This window comes from Anopheles nili, chromosome 3, assembly GCF_943737925.1.
Source record: "Anopheles nili chromosome 3, idAnoNiliSN_F5_01, whole genome shotgun sequence".
NCBI lineage: Eukaryota > Metazoa > Arthropoda > Insecta > Diptera > Culicidae > Anopheles > Anopheles nili.
Genome location: NC_071292.1, coordinates 33831909 through 33850744, shown reverse-complemented (window position 1 = coordinate 33850744; position 18836 = coordinate 33831909). Strand labels below are relative to the sequence as shown.

The window sequence follows — 18836 nt, the reverse complement described above, 5'->3', positions numbered from 1 at the left end:
AATTCGTCCGTATCGTTATCCGGCGGTTTTTTCAAGCTTCTTCTTCCTTCACTACTGCACGCCTTTTCCCGGCCCTCGGTGACGATGCGGAATGTCTCGCGAGTCGCTCTTTTGGCTACTGCCCGAGCTGGTGCTCGACGAAAGTCCTGCGGTGAATTGATGGTGTTCCTTCCACTTTGAAGCGGTCGTTTATGGAAATTTTGTGTATCGAAAGGCTCGTCCCAGAGACGTCCCAAGCCAGACGGATTGGACGCGCTGGCAGATAGGTTTATTACCCAGGCCCAGTGGTGTCCTTCGGCGTGATGGTGATACTGCTCCTTTAGCGTTTGTCTGACGGCGATCGATGGATTTACGATCATCGCCAAAAGGGAGGCCACACTTTTTTTTTGTGCGCACACTTTCCACGGCCTGAAATGAATATTTCATGAGCCACCACGCAGCAATGCTGCCTATTCTGCTGACCTCGGCCAGCTTGAAGCTGAGCATAATCGTGCTTTGGTAATCTTTATCTTTCTCACCCCAACACCACGCAAACCTTCTGCTTCGAAGCTGCTTGGCGTATCTGTTGGCACTATCTCACGCACAGACCGCTGTTCCCTGGACCGGAAGTGGCCTTTGTTCGGTGAACCCTTCCATTACACGGCCGGAAACAACACCCGTCGCAGAAGAACAAACAGCCGCTTAATTAGGTCAACCCGCTAGCGTTGATTCAGAGCACGGTTGAGCTGTTACGCGTGACTATCTTCGAGCACAGAGTGTTGTTCTTCCTGCGCCCGGAAACCATCGTCAAGGTGAAGTGCAATCACTGCCCCATACCGAAGCTTCAGTTTCTCGTATTTCTTGCCCGCCTCCTTACGAAGTTTCTCACATCGGCGTGGTTCATCCACGGCCAGCTCCTTCTGGAAGTGTTCCAACACCTGAGCCACCTCGATGTGCCGGAAAAGTGTCGCCACGTCCTGTGCCGTCCTACCGGTCGTGTTCAAAGCGAAAGGATTCGCACCAGCTTTCAGCAAACACTCGATGCACTCACGGTATCCTTTGGCTGCGGCCAGGTGTAGTGCCGTGTTGCCAGCTTGATCGATCTTTGAGACGTCTCCACCACGCTTCAGCAATACTTTCAAGGCACTGATTTGGCCATTCGCAGCCGCCAACAACACTGGCGTTTGGAGGCTTTCGTTGGGTGCGTTCACTTCCCATCGTGTCGCTTCTTTGAGGATGTACACGTTCCCATCCGTGGCTGCCTTGTGGAAGCGGCTTGTACTGCCCATTGTCTCGAACTAACTGCGAATGTACCTTCCGATCTGAGGCAGATCCGTGCACGAAGGTTATCATGCAGTGGACGAGGCTTATCAACGTTGTTTGGACGCGTTCCGGGTGATTATTTTCGATCAACACCGTCATTGTACGTTCGCTATCGGCTTTATCGCGCGACCATCCGGGTATTATATCACGCTCGGGGTGTTGAATTGAGCCACTTCACAACAATTAAAGCACACTCAATGCTGTCAATAATGGATGAAAGTTTGAATTTATGGGTGCCCTCCCGGAGCTGCGTTTGACGCGTTTTTCCCGCGTGATGCTCCGATTTTTCCGGCGGCTCAATCAGCCGGATCATGCCCCATAATTAACGGTGTGAAGTTGTATCATCCGCACCTGTGGAACACTTTCCGCGCTAATTACTCACTTCCAACTCACCAGATCCGTCGCTTATCTGATGAAGAATAATGACTAGCTACCGGCAACGATGGCGACGATGGCGACGATGGCGACGATGAAGATGATACCATCGGATGCTATCTATCACACCCAGCCCAGCTCGCGAATCTGGGTCAGTCGACGAAAGTTTTCCCTTCGCTTCACATCGATTACATGGACGAAGTATAAATAATATGCAAATAACTTCATTCGCCCCCTGCCGGGGAGGTGCACTTCCGGGAAAGCGGATTACGGGCTCGAAACAGGTTGCCGTAATCTGCCATCACGGGATGCATCCAAATCCTCGCGATTGCATTCACCCAGACCATTGCACTGGAGCCGCTTTTCTTGCGAGGTGTAATTAAACGTGACGCTGCGTGCCGGTGTCGTGGCCGATCGCTTGGCACCCATTTTTAATTACTTACACCTTCCTATCGTTGCTCTCCAAAGTCCACCTGCACCATGCAGCAGCTGAGTGCAGTCGCGTTGCATCCATTGATTGAATTGAACCGAACGTGACTTGGATGGAAGCGAATCTCGGCTTCGGCTTTAGATAGAAGCCACCGCATCGGTAAATTAAACTGCTGGAATGCGCATCGAGTTTCCCACCGGTTTTTCATCCACCTCCCAGGGTGGGTTGGCCTTTTCCAGGCACCCTACCGTGCCATAAATCGTTGCCGTGGGCTCGAGGCGACGCACCGAAATGGCAAATGGCATGAATACGATTACCCGACCAGCACGTTGGCCGGTGTCTTTGCGAGAAGATTGACTTAATTTGTCCGTTAATGAAGCGAAGTGCCGTCTTCCAGCGGTTTGCCACCGAAGGAAAAGCTGTCGCGAGTGGGTGACAAGGTGGTTCGCGGGCAGTTAGTTTCCAAACGGTTCGAGCAAACGGAGTGTAAGAGATGAAGAGACGAGAAACAAAAAAACAGGACCAACCGTTCAACCGGCGGTCACGCCAAACACATTCCCCACGTCTAATAAGGCGAGCGACGTAGAGGGAGAGCGTGTTCGTTTTTCTTTCTTTCTTTTTTTTGCCCTTTTGCTGCCCCAACAACCTGTTCGAGTCGAGGAGGACAGATTGAGCGATAGGTTTTTCCGCGAAACAGCTGCCGTAGCGGTGTGGCTGAGCGAGTCGCAGGACGAACGCCGGCTGGGGTTGCGAGTAAATCAAGCGGAGATTTATTTTTAATGCAAAGCATAGTTTATGCTTTATGAGCGAACATAATTTATCTGCTGCTTGTGCTGTGATTGTTTTTAAATAGATTTCCTGGTCCACGTTTGTGCCGTGTTTGTGTATTTGAATGAACATTCACGATCGAGCAGGAAATGGCGGGCTATCAGAAAGCGAAGGAAATCTTTGCTGAGGAATTTACGAACGCTATCGTTAATTTTTATGCCATCAAAAACAGATTCAATTAATGTGCAGCTCCACGAGGAAAAGAGTATAAGTGCACCACCAAATGAGAGCGCTTTTTCATCGACATTCAGCCAGACTTATAGGCCGTTAACAGGAAAGGGTGGCCAATTCCAAGTGCACCGGAAAACCATTCGTCTTCCCCACGGATGACAGCTCCACAGAGTCGCCTGAGGCCGGTTCGTCGTCTTCGGAATCGCTGGCGGAAATCGCGCACTGTCACAATCCATCGCTTCCAGCTGTCTGCGTGCGTCAGCGAACGACCGAACTGGTCGAGATGATTAATTGCCTTATCACACCGAATCGCAGCACCCGCGGCGGAATGAATCCAAACGGCACGCACCCAGTTTTCGATGGAATGCGTCGCACGGCAGCACGCGGGATTGATCAAAGGCCCGAACCGGCTGGTTGGTGATTTTTTCCCTGCCTTTATTCGCCTCGAAACTCGCGAATCCACTGCGGCAGGTGGAAAAACTGTGTTTTATCTGCACAATGAAGCCGACCCGGCTGATGCCCGGAGCGTGTGGTTGACCTCGATTTGGTGCTTTTTTACGATTATTGTGCGCGTCTCCCCCAAAAAGGACACCAAGTGGGGCTGTGTATTGTTTTAGCATTTTCGCAAGGCCTTTCCCCTGGCGCGTAGTAAATTCGCGAAAAAGTAGCTTGAAGTCGAATTATAGAGCGAATTGTTAACATTTTATCGTCATTATATGCCTGAGCCTGGGTCTGGGCTCGGTGTAATCGTTGGGAGCAAAGGAATGAATAAAAAAAAAGCCAGCAAATGGCCACACGGCACAGGCCTCGGTGGCTGGTCCGTGGGAAAAAAGAGAAACGAAACCGACGAGATCCACTCGGATTTATGGCCAGGACACCGGACACCCTGGGCGACTGATCGATTGAGCCGCCGGTGAGTCGTTTTTCTTTTTTAATGAGCAAAAATGTTTCCTATTTCGGTGTTACGCTGCACCGTTGCACCGCTGCAGGCTCGCTCTTTCCCCGTTGGGGTGACCCAGAAAAAAAAAGTTACAACGTTCTTTTTTCCCGCACTCGAGCGCCACATACTCCACACAGCTCGATTGTAGCCCCGATCGGTAGCAAAACGAGTGCTTGTGGGGAAGAGTACACGAGAGAGAGAGAGCGAGAGACAACGATCGGTGGTTGTCAACGAATGGAAAAATGCAATAACACGGCGCCATTGGACGTTTGGGGCCAATCGAATCGCTTGCTTGAATTGGGACAAATTTAACAACTCGCCAAATGGTTTCTTTTTGCTTCCTTTCATGCCACGGAAACCGGTCGCTGGTCGAAACGAAGCACATTAGCGATGCACTAAATGACGCATTAGAGATTCATGCCAATCGGAAGGCAATAAAGCCAGCCAGGGGCCTCCTAAATCAGCTGCAAATCGGTCACGGTTCGTCCGAACGCACCCCTTTTCGGGAGGCTGCCCAATTCGAAAGGGTGGAGCAGTGCAATAAAAGACTGCTACAAGTTGCTGCAGTGGAAAAGTGCCTAGCTGGCAATAAACGGTTTTGCCGGGATCGTTCATTTTCGTGCGTGTGCCATGCGAATCGTAAACGGTATGCGGTTCCAATCGCACCAAAGGAGTCTCGTGATGGTGCGAGTGCAATTTACGGTAGTGCCGTTCAGGCGGAATCGCTTTATATCTTTCAATTAACCGTGTAATCGGCCGGGGAGGAGGACTTTTGCCGTGATTGCCATGGGAATTTGTGAGGCTTCGTTGCGTGGCATTGGTCAGTAAGTTGGCGCTGGATCAATCAGCACAATGTGGTGCTAACTCGCGTGTTTGTTGCGTCAGTCCGTGATTGGCGAAGGATTGGTGACACTAGATCTGGGGTTACATCATTCTACCGCTGCTTTGGCGGTTATCATAATCAAGGATGAATATTGCATCATAAGCACGACACGCAACACAAGGTCTAGTGATGACATTCAATTATCCTACTTTTCTATGCGCAATTCTCGTTGATAATGTGCGTTGGGAAAGATATTCTATGGGAGAGTGTGTTAATTTTCCGCAAAATTATGCTCAACGAGTCTTGGGTGAAGGAAATGTCCTTCTTTCCTGTTACAACATCCAACAGTATGAAACGATTATAATCGAACCACCTCCTCCGAATGCAAACATCGGTTAATTATCTTTTGTGCGATCTTGTTACCAGAGCTTCTGGTGACATTCCAGGTGATTCTTTCCATTCGGAAGTTAAGTCTCAACCGGCTTCAAGAAGAAAGCCTTGGAGGTGGCAAATTATTGGCATTTGTTGGTCGCCTGCGAGTTCAACGAACTGCTAGCTCCGAACTTTGGCCCGATGTATAACGCTCATGTCTTAATTACAAATTAAACGACATCAATTCAGGCCGGGCATCGAGGAAAACTTGTACTTTCGTGCAAGCGATCGGCTCTCTCGTTTTCCCACACTCAGTAAGGGACTCTTACTCACTCACTCACTCACACGTTGTTCCACCTTCTGAGGTGGTGTCCTCGCCGTCGACGATTTACGGCCGCCCTCAAGGATTACGCGAATGACGCGCGACGTCGGTGTCGGAAATTTATGCGCCCCAGACATGTCAGCGCGGGTCGCTTTGAAACCGAAATCATGGCCCAACCATCGCCCCGCGGGACAAATTAGCTATCGAAAGGCATGATCGTTTCTGTCCGTCCGCCCCAGGCACGCTCGCGAGCAGAAGAAGTTCAAACAAACGAAAAAGAAACCACGTCGGATGTGCTAAATTTGGCAAAAATCTGGCCAACGTGCTGCCAACGTTGCGAGCAAAGCCACGATTGTTGTTCGGTTGGCTGATAATTAAAACTATCCACCCACGGTGTCTGCGGGTTGCGAGCTGGCGCATCGAAACGGTGCAACTTTTGGCTGGGCGCGCCACCGAATTATCGACACCATCTGATTGCACGTGGCGGACCGTGGCTTCGCAGGATGGCTTCGTTCCGCTAGTAACGTAAGTAGGTGTCATGGGAAATGGTGCGAATGAATCCGATTCCAGGCGCTGGAATGAGCGGCTTTCCTTCCTTCTAGCTGTTCACCGATCGAGCTAATTGAATTGATGAGCCAGACGGGTTTTATGTTGACCAAGACAAGCAGATTTCGCAGATGATTAGCTGCGCTCGATGAACCGTTCCGTGGCATTGTGGAAACTCTTGGGGCCAGTAAACACCGAGTTGGTCCGACGGCGAGTGCGGGGCTACTATTAATACGTATTTTTTATTATAATTTTATTCGCCTTCCAACCGAACGGAGCAATAGAAAACTCCGAAATCGGCGAGACGGAATGTGGGCAGTAAAAATTTACATGTGTTTTTCGCGATCGCTCGCGGCGTGCGATTGTTTATCCAGGCTGGCTGGGATGGGACAAAACCTTGCTGATGGAATCATTAACGTTAATGTCGCGCCGTCTGTCAGCGGTGTTGAGCAATAATCCGCACGTGTCTAGACAACGGAGAGAAAATCGTGCATGCATGGTGTGGGGCTTTTTTCTCACCCAACTCAGCGCAATCCCACTCGGACAAATGCTGCAAGAATTTTCGGTTTTCCAATCGCGATTCGAATGCGTTGGAATGCAATTGCAATCATCGGGTAGCATTCTTTTTTCCATTACCACTCTTAATGGCGTTGTTGACAACACCATCGAGCGGTGCCATTAAAAACACGCCATCTTTGCACCAAGCCAGCACTTCCGGTGAGGTGTGTGTGAGGTGTGTTGCAACTCGATGCCTTTCCGCCGGACACTTGAAAGATCGCGTGTAAAGTCACGAACAGGAATCGGATTGATACCGCCCGTTGTGGCGGGAAACGGAACGAACGGAAAATATAATAACAACTTGCTCATGCACTTGTCGTCCATTTTATCACTCCGTTAATCGTTGACATCGCCGATCACGAGTCGGCCAAGGACGGGTGAGTGAGACAGCGCTAGAAGGTAATTTCAAATTTAACGCTTTTCCCAGCGCGCGGAAACGCAATCCTGCCCGCAACACAACCGGTTGGGTAGAGCAATTCGATAAGCAATAGTGTTGAAGTTTCCATTTATATTGTTTCGATTTCAGTCGCAAATGGTGGTGTCTTCGGCGGGCAAAGAAAAACTGGACCTGGACAATCTCGCGCTGGGGGAAAATATCAGCACCGCCCCATGGCTCGCGGGAAAGCCATCGCAGCGCATCGAAACGCAGCGGGTGCTTCGCTTCCTTATCGTCACCGTCCAATAACATCATTTCGCTACTGGTCGGTATCATTTTCGCCACATTGTCCGCCTGCCCGGCTCCGAACGACCGAACGAGCGCAAGTTCGATCCTCACCTACCGCAGGACATCCATTTGTTATTAAACTTTTATGTGCGTTTTAGCGTTATATTTCATCCGGTTTTATACCGAGGGCTTCGGGTGCCGGTGCAACGACGGTGCATGCTGCAATTCGGTCAGTGTCAGCGCGCTTCGGTTCCGTGGGGGGTTTTCCTGCTATCTGCGCTGCCAGGGATGCTCAGGATGGTCGCCTTATCCGACCCACACGCCCTTGCAGGATCGATTCCGGTGAATCGCTTCTTCTCCGTCTTCGCGGAGCTCTTCGAAACGAGTTTCTTTAAAACTCGTAAAGACATTCAGGCGACTCTGGAGCGTGGCATCGAAACGCAGGAACCGGACGGGTATCGAAAGGCGACATCTCTCGCACCCGCTCGATGTTGTAATATGCATGAGCTGGGCGAGCGAGAAAAGTGTACAAAAAGAAATTAACCTACATTCCCGGCGTGTATCGACCAAGCCGACCCTTGCAACCGGATGTTCGCCCAGGACCTTGTGGCTGGGGCCTCTTCGTTCGAGCTGCCGTTGCGTAATTAGGTTAGAGCGCTCGGTGCACGTTTCAGTGTGATGTCGTGCAATCGGTGCGCTTGGAATTAGTTTTCTCCCCGGGAGTCCCCGGGAGTGGGAGGATTGGAAAGAACAAAAAAAAAAAGACTGCCAAACATCATCCCCAGCCGAGCAAGGGCGGTTTGCCCTTCATTTACAGCGCTTCAACTCCCTGCACGCTGGATTCAATCAAGTACTCGGGGTGAAAGTGATCGACCATAAAAACGGTTTGATTACGGTGCAGGGCAGTGCTGCGGGTTTGGGATCGGGTTCAGTTCGGGAAAAAGCACCGAGGGATTGGGGTTTTTAACGATTGTTGACAGGGTGAATAAAAAGGGAAATAAAAACTAGCGTCCATTTTGAGAGCTTGTACAGCATTTGCATACAAGTGGATCGTTAAATACGATGCTATAGTGTGCAAGTTTCGGCCCATTTGGGACGGACCGGCAAGGACGAAGCGGTGGTGCGTTATCTCCTGCAGGACAACGTACACACTCTCGCACTCGCTAGAGCTGCTACTTTAAACCACCATTTGCACTCACATCTATATTTCGCTCGAGAGGGCTTTTTATGAAACCAATGCGAAAGTTTACGAGGTGCCAAAAGCAGCATCCTAATCGCATTCGAGCAATGCTGCACGCTTTCTGACGCTCGCCCGGTCGAATGTCGGGTTGCAATTTTAATTCCTTTCCAATATCCCGAACTCCGCTGCGGTGTTCGAGTTGTCTGGAAACTTGTTGACTTTTAGCCATCGTCAACAAACACCACGCCAGACGTCTCATCCCACCGGACGCAGACGCCTCCATAAAAAGCAACACGCTCGCGCAGACTAAATACCCCCCGGGCTAGGGATTCTTTAATTTTGGACCGTGTCAGATGGAGGGAGCTAGTGCGGGTTTTCCCGCAAACGGGGCGACTCTTTTTTACCCCGAATCCAAACACACTCGCGAAGTGGTTGCTCTTTGTATTCGACGCGCGTGGTCAAACACTGACAAGACGCATCCGTGGGTTCCGCCGTTCCCAATCTGCCAATAAAGTGAGAAAGAAAAACATCGCCATCTTGGGCCGGAGGTTCGCACCACCCACCAGCACCCGCCGGGCAGTGGTTTCCCTTCGACGGTCCAGAACGGGTTATTAGCAATAAAACTGAAATCAATATCAACACAACAGACGGTACCATAATTTTAACGCAGCAGTAGTAAATCCATACCCCATTCCGTCAGGGCTCTGGCGGTACTACTTCTGCTCACGCGAATGGACCCGTTAGGTTTTGGTTCATTGGCTTTCTCCACCGAGTAATGGCTTATTTTTGGCTTTATTGGCTCATTGATTTATTTATTCATCCATTTATCGCTTTTTGTCGGTATGGAGTGAATGAAGCGATGGTTCTCGTTCGCCTCCTCGCGGACATTCAGTTATGTCTTAACTTTTTCACCCCTCGGCATGATGTGCAAATTCCCAAATAGAGATCGTAGAATTGTGCATGTTGCAAATGGAACACGCGGACGTGTGGGTAAATTTATTTAAAACCATTAGCGAAATGGACCAATCTAAACGGGTGCTGGGGATGAAATGTTGGCTGCACTTATTCATTCCTTCCAGCCACCCGGATAGTAATAGAGAAAATAAAAACGGTTCTTTATTCCGTCCCGGATGCAAACTTTTAGACATCGCACCGGCCATGTGGTTATTGGGAACACGATCGGCTTGCACCTTGACACGAGAGCTGGCCACATTTCAGCCAAGGATCGCTCTTCGTCTGGACAAGTTTACAATACCCGGCAATTATGGCGCACTGCCTTGGCGAAAGTCTTGGCTAAATCGCAGACGGCAAACTCGTGGCTTTTCTTAGCGAGAAACGATCGCGAATGGCAACGCCACGATCCAGGAACGGACCGAGACGCGACCAACAAGAACGGTATTTAATTTTTATTAGTCACTATCCGATACGGCGAAATCGGCCCATTTGCCGCTCGTCGTTAAATAAATCAATCAGCCCAACCAGAATATGATTAAAATAAACGGCGGCAGCACTTAAGGCGTGCCGAGGCCATGGATCATGCGGGATGCGGGCCCAGTTCGTGTCGCTAAGCCCGGAATCGTAAATCGCACCAATACTACCTAATTACCCCGGGCCAGTCTGAGGCCGGCCGATCGAGACTCGACTTAATTTTCTCGTGGTGTTTTTGGTTTTTTTTATACGTGCCTCACTCGAGATGAGAAAATTATAAAAATCAAGCAAACGACACAGATCGCCAATAAAAATTAAATAAAAATGAATCTCCACGCACCGCTGGAGCAGCGACGTGCACGTGCATCTGCATCGTACATCTCCGCAAAGTGCCATTAATGCATGGCAAATGAACGAAACGCGCCCATAATTCGCTCCGAAAACGGATATTTCCATTAATAATAATTGCACATAATTTATAGAATCACTCAGCCACGGAATGGCGACTCGGACGCCGGTGATGAAAAAAAAAAAAACAACAGGAAAAAAATGACCGAAAAAACCTCGCACAAGGTGGTGGAACGTGAAATGTGAGCGAAATTAAAACAAGCACTCTGGGAGGCTGCTGCAAAGAGGATAGAGGCCACAGAGGACCAGAGAGAAGTGACAAAACAAAACAAAAAGAAAAAAGAACTTGATCCCGCCGTGCAGGTTAAACTGGGAAGCTGCAGCAAAAGTGCATCACTGGGGCAGGACCTCGGAACTGCGGCACACCCACGAACACACGGCTCGAAATGTCCCAGACAAGCTTCGAACTGGTGCCTCGTTTGTAGTGAGGACAAAATAGGACGAAACCGTCTGGTGTCCGGGGCCGTTCGTTTGTCCCCGTGCCGGATCAGGCAACAAAATCGGGCGAAATTAATAATCACGTATTTTTTACGCCTTTTCTCACCCACTTTATGCCCTCCCATTAGCCTCCATTTGTCGCCGACAGTAATGGAATGGGGACGCGTTCGGGAGCTGCCAGCTATGTCAAAGGTCTCTAAGATGGGAAAGGGTTTAAAGGCGGACCCAGACAGCAACTCCCCGGTGGCTCAATAACGCTGAGAATGAGTCTGAGGAGGTGATGTTAACCCACAAAGGTGACACCTTGGGAAACAACAAAAGAAAGCTCGTGCACTTAGCACTTATTGTGCACTTTGGTGCAATAATCGTGCACATTAAAACATATTTATAATATCGACCAGTGTCAGAGGGTCAGGAGCAGATGAAGAGGAACAGGAAAAAAAACTGGAATAAAGCGTTCCCATCTCGAGGAATGAATAGAGCTGAATGCACTCACGATATACGACTGACCCCGTCACGGATGTCGTCTGGGTGTGTGATTTCTGACCTGCCGCATTTCACTGAGTCTCTGATCACACGAAAAATGCGTAAAAGATGCACACGTCCTCCGGAATGGTGGCCACAAATGTGGAGAGCGATGTTGCGATCGAGCGACTTTTTTTTGCACCAACCGAAATGGGTTTCAGTAATGACATGCTCTCATGCCCATAATGATGATCGTTGACCGGCGCGATGACATCGGGCTGAACCACGAGGCCGGTACGAGCTTCCCTTACTACGGGCCGCTGCAATTACAGTAAATCTAGGGAAACGATCCGTGTGGGAAATATATGGGAGCGATTTCGCTTCCCAGGAGTTTTTTTTATTCGCACGCCCATTTCCCTCCTACGAAAATCTGTCACACGGTGGTAATCGTAAATATCTTTGGCACGCTGCATCGAAACCGAACAGATTCGTTTGAGCGCGAATTTGAGTTACAAATGTGCGCCGGAGGTCAGCCAGCTGGAGTGCATCTGTTTAAAAGATGTGTTTTTTGGTTAATTTAGGCATGTGGGACATAATTTAAATTCAAATCGCAAGCGAAGCGATTCAAAGAGAACGAAACATATCCATATTTGTATGAGGTTTAAATCATATTTTAATATTAGACTTCGTTTCATGATACATATTTGACTCAACAAAACTAAGGTGACAACCTTAAGATGGCTGGAACATTCATTTGCGTGTGTGTTTTTTTTTATCCAGTGCCTGGGTTTGGAAGGTGCAAAAAGCAGAGCTCATAAAAGATCACTGCAATCACGACGCGTGTGCAATTTGTCCCGGAACGACAGTGGCCCATTTGTCTTGTCCCTTTCCAAACAAACACCTTGCGAAGATAACCGGCTTCGGGGAGCCATGGTAATAAATATCCGTGCACCATCAATGCACCTCACCACAGGCACAACGGTGATTGTTGTCTTGCACGACAGGACGACAGGATGAAAAATCTCCAACACAAATCATATCACGCTTAGCAGTCAATTAAATGTCAAACCGGCAATTAAGTGCCACCGTCCAGCTTCCCCAATTGTGGCGTTGCTGGAGATTGCGCTTAAGCGATCGTTTAAGATCGGCCGAACGGGTGAGAAAAAAAAGGCACCCCGAAACGAAAAGCCACCCCAACAGGGTGCAAAAGCTGCAACTCACTGCATTTAGCGTGGCTGCATCGGCGTGGCGATTTCGGTCCGAAATTTGACACCCGCTTTAGTTGATCGACTACGGAGGCCTCCCGAGCGGCTGTGTCACGGCTTAATGGCCAACGATCTCGTCATGTGGCGCCGATACAGCCCTGAAATTCCGGCCACCATTTGTGACGGTGGCAAACCAAGAAACAAAGAAAAAAACCCTCCCAATGCCGTCAATCATACCTGCGCTCGGTCCGTCAAATTCTCGCGGCTCGTGCGTGACGATGCACGATCGAAATCGTGAGCTGTCGCGGTTCCGATGGAGAGATTTCTCAATCGAACGAACGGCTCAATGCATTTGCCTTCGATTGGGACCCCCCGACTCGAAGTGCATCGGAGTGACGCATGTGCATTGGATGGGTGTGCAATTAAAAAAAAAACAAAAATCCCGCAAAAAAAAAACACGTGACCGGAATGTGTTGCAACCCGAATGCAATCGGCTCAATCACGATCGCATCGTATCGCGGCTTATCGGGCCGGCGCAACATATTAATCGAAATTATAAATTGATTTATTTACAACTTTATTGTATCTAATTAATAAAAACCAGTTTATCGGGCGTTCGTGTGCAACAACAACAACAACAAAAAAAACCATCAGTTCGCTGGCCACGGAGCAGCACGCGGAATCGAAAGTCAACTCAAAGCAAAACGCACAATTACGCCTGTCGAAGGGCTAATGCTGGGCCCGGTGAGGCCACGGAGATGTATTTGCGCGTGGGAATGAATGGTGCGGGGTGGAATGAAAAACTCGTGCCCATTTCTGGCAGTGCCCACCCGGTGGTGTGATGGCGTCTGCTAGCTGTGATTTTTTTTTTGCACTCCCTCCAGCTCTTTTTATTTGTTACTGCCAATTGTGATTCCACAGCGCCAACATGGGGCATTTTCTGCCATGCTGTGTGGAATTCAGCTGGCAGGCGAAAAAACAAAAAAGAAACTAAATAAAACAGCGCCGACAAAACGCAAAACCTATCGAAAGGCCATCGGAATCGGCCGGCGACGGCATCCAGCGCTCGAGCTAGGCGACTCGTTGGCCATAAAGTAGTATGAAGCGAAAGAAACCTAAGCAAAAACCCAACCACCCTGAGGGTGGGGCGAGATAAATCGTGGCTGAACGTTTTTGGACCTCGCACACGGTGGTGGCCCTCATCAGTGCCGATTTATCAGCCGAAAAAAAAAATACCCCACACACAAACGAGTGCGACCACTCTGGCTGGCGTTTGATTTGGTTTGCCTTTTGCTAGCTCCGGCTTTGATTCTCTGCGAAGGATGGAAAAGAAAACGGGGCGGCCTGACTTTCCCGGCTTTTCCGGCAGCAAAAAAAATGGCCCCTATCAATCGTGCGAAAGCGTCCGGCCGGTTCGAATTCATTTGCTTTTCAAATAAATCGTCGCCACATTCCGACGTCCCGATGATCGACGCGATACGCCCTGCTTCACATAACCGAGCACGGGAATGCCCGGCAGAATGTGTGTAATCAATGTGAACGCGATTGGGGCGGGTTTTTCTTCTTTCCCAGGCTTTCCGTGGCTTTCCCAAGACCAAAAACACCCAACCCGAGCCCGATGATTAGCGGGCACGCGAAACGGAAGCCCTTATTTGTTGTGGCGCGTTTGATGAATTGTTTGTTCCGCGGGAACGTTACGAGATGAATAAAGCTATCTTGGTAAATCGCATCAGGACGCGCACGGTTGATTTATGGAGCCGAACGGAGCGTCCTAACGAGATCGACATTATCGGGCCTCAGGTTCAGGGGTTTTTCCTCGCTCCGAGGGCGTTTTCCACCTGTCGAAGAAACAGCACACGTGTAGCGGTTGGTCTATCAATCATTTTCGCCAAACAAATGCACGACCCCGAGATCGAAGTCAAAAAGCTCACCATCGGTGAGTGCGAGGTGTTGACTTTCAAAGGAGCCATGTTTACGTTGCTCGCTTACGACGAGACGCCTCGCGCGTTTGATGAAGGTAAATTCCGAATCCGACCCATCAGCAACCGATCGAATGGGGTGGTGGATTTTTTTTTTCGAAACCCTCATCTACGGCATCTGTTTGCCGAGTGTCAGAAGCATGTTGAGTTTGTCAAATCATGACCAAAGCAGAATACCGGCGGCAAGTGTTTGCTTTCGAGCGTGGGGTGGATTATTTACATTCGCTGGATAAATTGGAACGTGTGCAACTTTCGCCCGCGAAGATTATTGTATGCAAATCACGCCACAATCGATTAGCGGCTATTGAACTGTGCCATTGGATACCCCAACAGTGCCGGGGGTTCATTATTAAACTCGGGGACACCAAACTCCTGCTCAAGTGGCACAATCGGCTCCCGTATCAATTGGCTAATTTTCCTCAGCACATGATGACACACAAATGTGCATTTTTTTCACCCCATTTTCCGTGCGACGTGCCGAGGGGCTATTTATACCGTACAGAACTGAGACGCGGGTTTCTGTGCGTTCTAGCTAAATGAGCCAAACATCGGTCCACCGTTTCGCAATCCGGTCATCGGTCCATCAAATTAGACATTCGTGTCACAGCGGTAACCACGCGTGGCGTGTGAATCTGCCTATTGTTCCGCCCTGATGGGAACGCAAATTGTGACCCACGTCGTTCTCGAGATGCTTCCTCAACTGGGCGTCGGGCGGGTTTTGCTAATCATGTTTATTTATGCACATACACACACACACACGCGTATTCAAGGCGTAACAGTTTCGGTTTTAAACATCAGTTTGGGAAATTCCACCACCACTAAGCGTCGAAAGCACCCCTTTCAAATGCCGCCCTGTGTTGCTTTTCTTTTCGTGATCGTCAAACCCCACGCAAATGAAGGAAATAAAACGACTAGACACGAAACAGGGTTGGTTGAACCGGGGTTTTTCACAGCTCACCGCTGGCAAATTCCTACATGTATCGTCTAAACAATTGGCAAACAAAACCGATCGTGAAGAATTTTAAACGATTTTTTTTTCTTCACCCAAAGATGTGTGCTGGACCCGATTAAGCTAACAAATTGAAGCAAGCCCTGTATCGAACACCATATGGTACATCTTATCCATCTCACTAGCGGACGGAGCTGTTGCTATGCGACGACGCGAGCAGTCACGATTTGTCGCTTAAAAACTCGCGTTTCCAACAGCTGGAGCGGATTGCTTGGACCACGGCGTAAACGCCCAGATTATGGACATTGTTTAGTGATCCGGTCGTCGCGAGGACGGCAAAATATGGATTGCGAGCAGATATAAGACGATATCTGGTTCTACATGACAGCAAACATAATTGGGGCAACGGTTAATGTGTTCGTCTGGAGGTTCGTTTTCTGGGGTTTTCTTTTTCTAGCACAAAAACGAACGTTGATTAGTTGGTTTTTATTCGCTGCTTAAGCAACATCTTCCCGTCGATGTCCTACGCCCCCCGCCCCTGGTTCCGGTGGGTGTTTATTTTTCACCTCCCAGCTGATGTGACTAAGCGATTGTCAAACAACAAGCCGGTACTGCCGCGGCTCAGCTAATGCAATCGTTCCAACCGCTCGCTGGCGTCCATTTGGAGGGTTTTCGTTTGGTGGTCGGTTTTCTTAAAAATAGTCACCCCGATTCGGGAGAGACCTCCCTCATCGGTGAAGGTGACGCCGTCTAGTGAGTTGCTGTTGGTGGAAAACGGTTGGTGGATGATGGACAAATTATGAAAAATGAGTTCGTTGCATTGTTGGTTCGTCGTTCGCTGGCACACGACGACGAATAGTTCAGTCCACGTTCGTTTGGACGGCGTTCGAGTGGATGAAGAAGATGAAAGAACGGAATGCAACGAAAGTGGATGGGGGGTTGAAAAATGCACCAACAACCCTCGACGTGTTACATCGCACCGTGCAAGTTGCCAGGTGACATGGCTCCACACGCCGTTAATCGGTGTCTGGGTGACGATCGTTATGGCGTGATGGCCAACCCCTTGTGTCGTCAACAACCCTATGCCAGCCAGCCAATCGCCAGCAGCACCATCGAAATGTCGACATATTTTACTCCCGAAAAAGGCAGATAAAGCCCCCTGCTGTCCATACGCGAACAATGCAATTACGAAAGAAGACGGATTGTCGAACCGCGGTCGAACACTATGTGTCGTGTTTAGTGCGCTGTTCCAGGGCCACAGGGTTTGTATTTTTCCCAGATCCCTTCACAGGATAACCCACTCCAAGTCCCACTGAAACTAGCTCCACACACGCAACACCCCCGATAGGTGTGTGTGTACTTACAGTTTGACGAGCTCCGTTGGCAGGTCGACCGGAACAGCATCGAGACCGATACCACGGCAGACGAGCGACACCTCCTCTTTGGTTCCCGTACACTGGCAACCGCGAGTGACCCACGACCGGCAGATTTCCTTCAACGTTTTGCCGTAGATGCCGTACTGCTGCAGCGCCTTTTCGTACATCGCCTTGGCCTCCTTCTCCGGGTCCATCGACGGTATCAGCAGGCTCTCCTTCAGCATGATCTTCGTCTGGCCGGTAGACGGTACTGTCGGTGCGAGTCCATGTGCCCGATGCCGGCAGCTTTGGAACAGCAGCAGTACCAGCAACACCAGCACCACGTGTCCCTTCGCAACCGTGCGATAGTTGACAATACGCAACGCCATCGCCATGGCGACTCTGGCGTTTGTGTTCGAGCACGCCCAGTAGGCTGTGCGCGGTTTTTTACTTTCACTCACTCGGATCACTAGCCGCGTGGAGCCGCGACACCGGAGGTGGCAGTTCGCCGAGGTTGGGCGTAGTTCACGGATAGGCCCTTAAGTTCCGGCAACATCCTGGTGTCTGGTGAGAGGCTCATGCCGACCTGTCGTCCAAACGTCCCGGTCCGGGTGCCGTTGGTGCCAATCTTCCTCGAATTAGCGGTGTTGTCGTTGAAATATTCTGCAATTAAGAGCAAGCATCGGCATCAGAAGGGCATCGGTCAGTGTTGGAAGGGTTTTTGGAGAGTATGTTGTGTTTTCTTTTTCTTCTTTTTCGGGTAGACCGCGATCACTCGCATGAATTATGTCCGCTCATCAGCACGCGAGGGCAAATTACTGCAAAGCGATCCGTAATTACGCTTAATTCATGTGCGTTCCGGGGGGTTCCGAAGATTTTCTTTCGATTTTCTTTTTCTCGCGAAGCCAACGTCAAAGTTGTCCGTTGAAAAATACGCCACAAAAAAAGACACGAAAAAGCAGGGCTGCAACTGTGCAATTTGGTGGTAAGAACACCGCCGAGGTCCGAAACATGCCCCAATCAGTGGCGAGATTGTCGCACCGGATTGCATGGCCGGCCTTCGGAGGTTTTCGAAGAGGGTGTGCCAAGTACGAGTCCGAAAGCTAGCTGCCAGGATGCGAGTCTGACCAACTGCTTCGAGGTGATGGTGGCGCACAATCTCTGCCTTCTTGCATGGGGGTTTGCGATTGCAAGCGCACGCGCAAGTGCCCAGCCTCCGGGTTGGGGTTTGAGCGCGAGCGAGAGAGCCCATGGAGAGCGAGACACCACGAACGAACACCTCAGAGACCTTATTGCGTAAGGCGCCTGGTGGGCCGTTGGGTGGCGCGAGAAGGGCGACCCATGGACGTACGCAACGGAACGGAGCGATCGAATGTGGCAGAAAGGGACGGCATCACTTTACGCGGACCAGTTCCAGTTCAAGGTGAACTGCGCTTGATTCATGTTTTTATTAATCGATCATTATTATTGACCTTTCTTTTGTTTACATTTTTGGTCACTGTCGACGTCAGCGCCGGTTGGTGGTTGCGAGCAAAACGGGGCAATCAGAAGTCAAAGAAAAACGCGCTTTTCGTATGGGAAACCTCGGTGAAGCTTTTCTGAAGTTTCACCAAACATTGGGTTCATTCTGGAGCTGCTTCTTAGTTTAATGCTCATTCTAAGATTAGAAATTCATTTATCTCCTGATGGTTTAGGATTCAGAGTATTCGACTCTGATGTCTAGCTCTTTCGGTGCATGAACCTTTCGAGAGACTGTCACAGCATCCGCTGTATATGAGATCGTCTCAACTCTGTCAGAACATTGAGTGACAACTAGACTGAACCCCAATTTCGAAGGCCCATCGATCGAGGTGATAGGTTTACTTCCTCATCCAGAAACAGAGCTGATTAGTAGACCAACGAAAATAGCGCCTAAAAACACGTTAGTTTTCGATAGTCTAACCCTAACACCGGTACTCTCAGAAGTCCCCCACCACTTAGCAGACATTCGCCGACAAGTCCCACACCATATGGCCGATCGGCGAAGGTTGCCTGGTGCGACGAGAGCATTCGCTGGGTGACTGGCGTGAGGCGTTTGTCATGAAGTACATTCGCCTCC

At 49.8% G+C, this 18836-nt stretch overlaps 1 protein-coding gene across 1 annotated transcript in view; it reads right to left on the bottom strand.

Moving 5' to 3' along the window:
• Positions 1-17127, bottom strand: part of LOC128727229 (follicle-stimulating hormone receptor) — a 52478-nt gene extending 35351 nt beyond the window's left edge. The window contains exon 1 of the mRNA XM_053821116.1: positions 16748-17127. Within this exon, the coding sequence (XP_053677091.1) occupies positions 16748-17127 (380 nt within the window). The remainder of the gene's footprint in view (positions 1-16747) is intronic.
• Positions 17128-18836: the final 1709 nt, after the last annotated feature.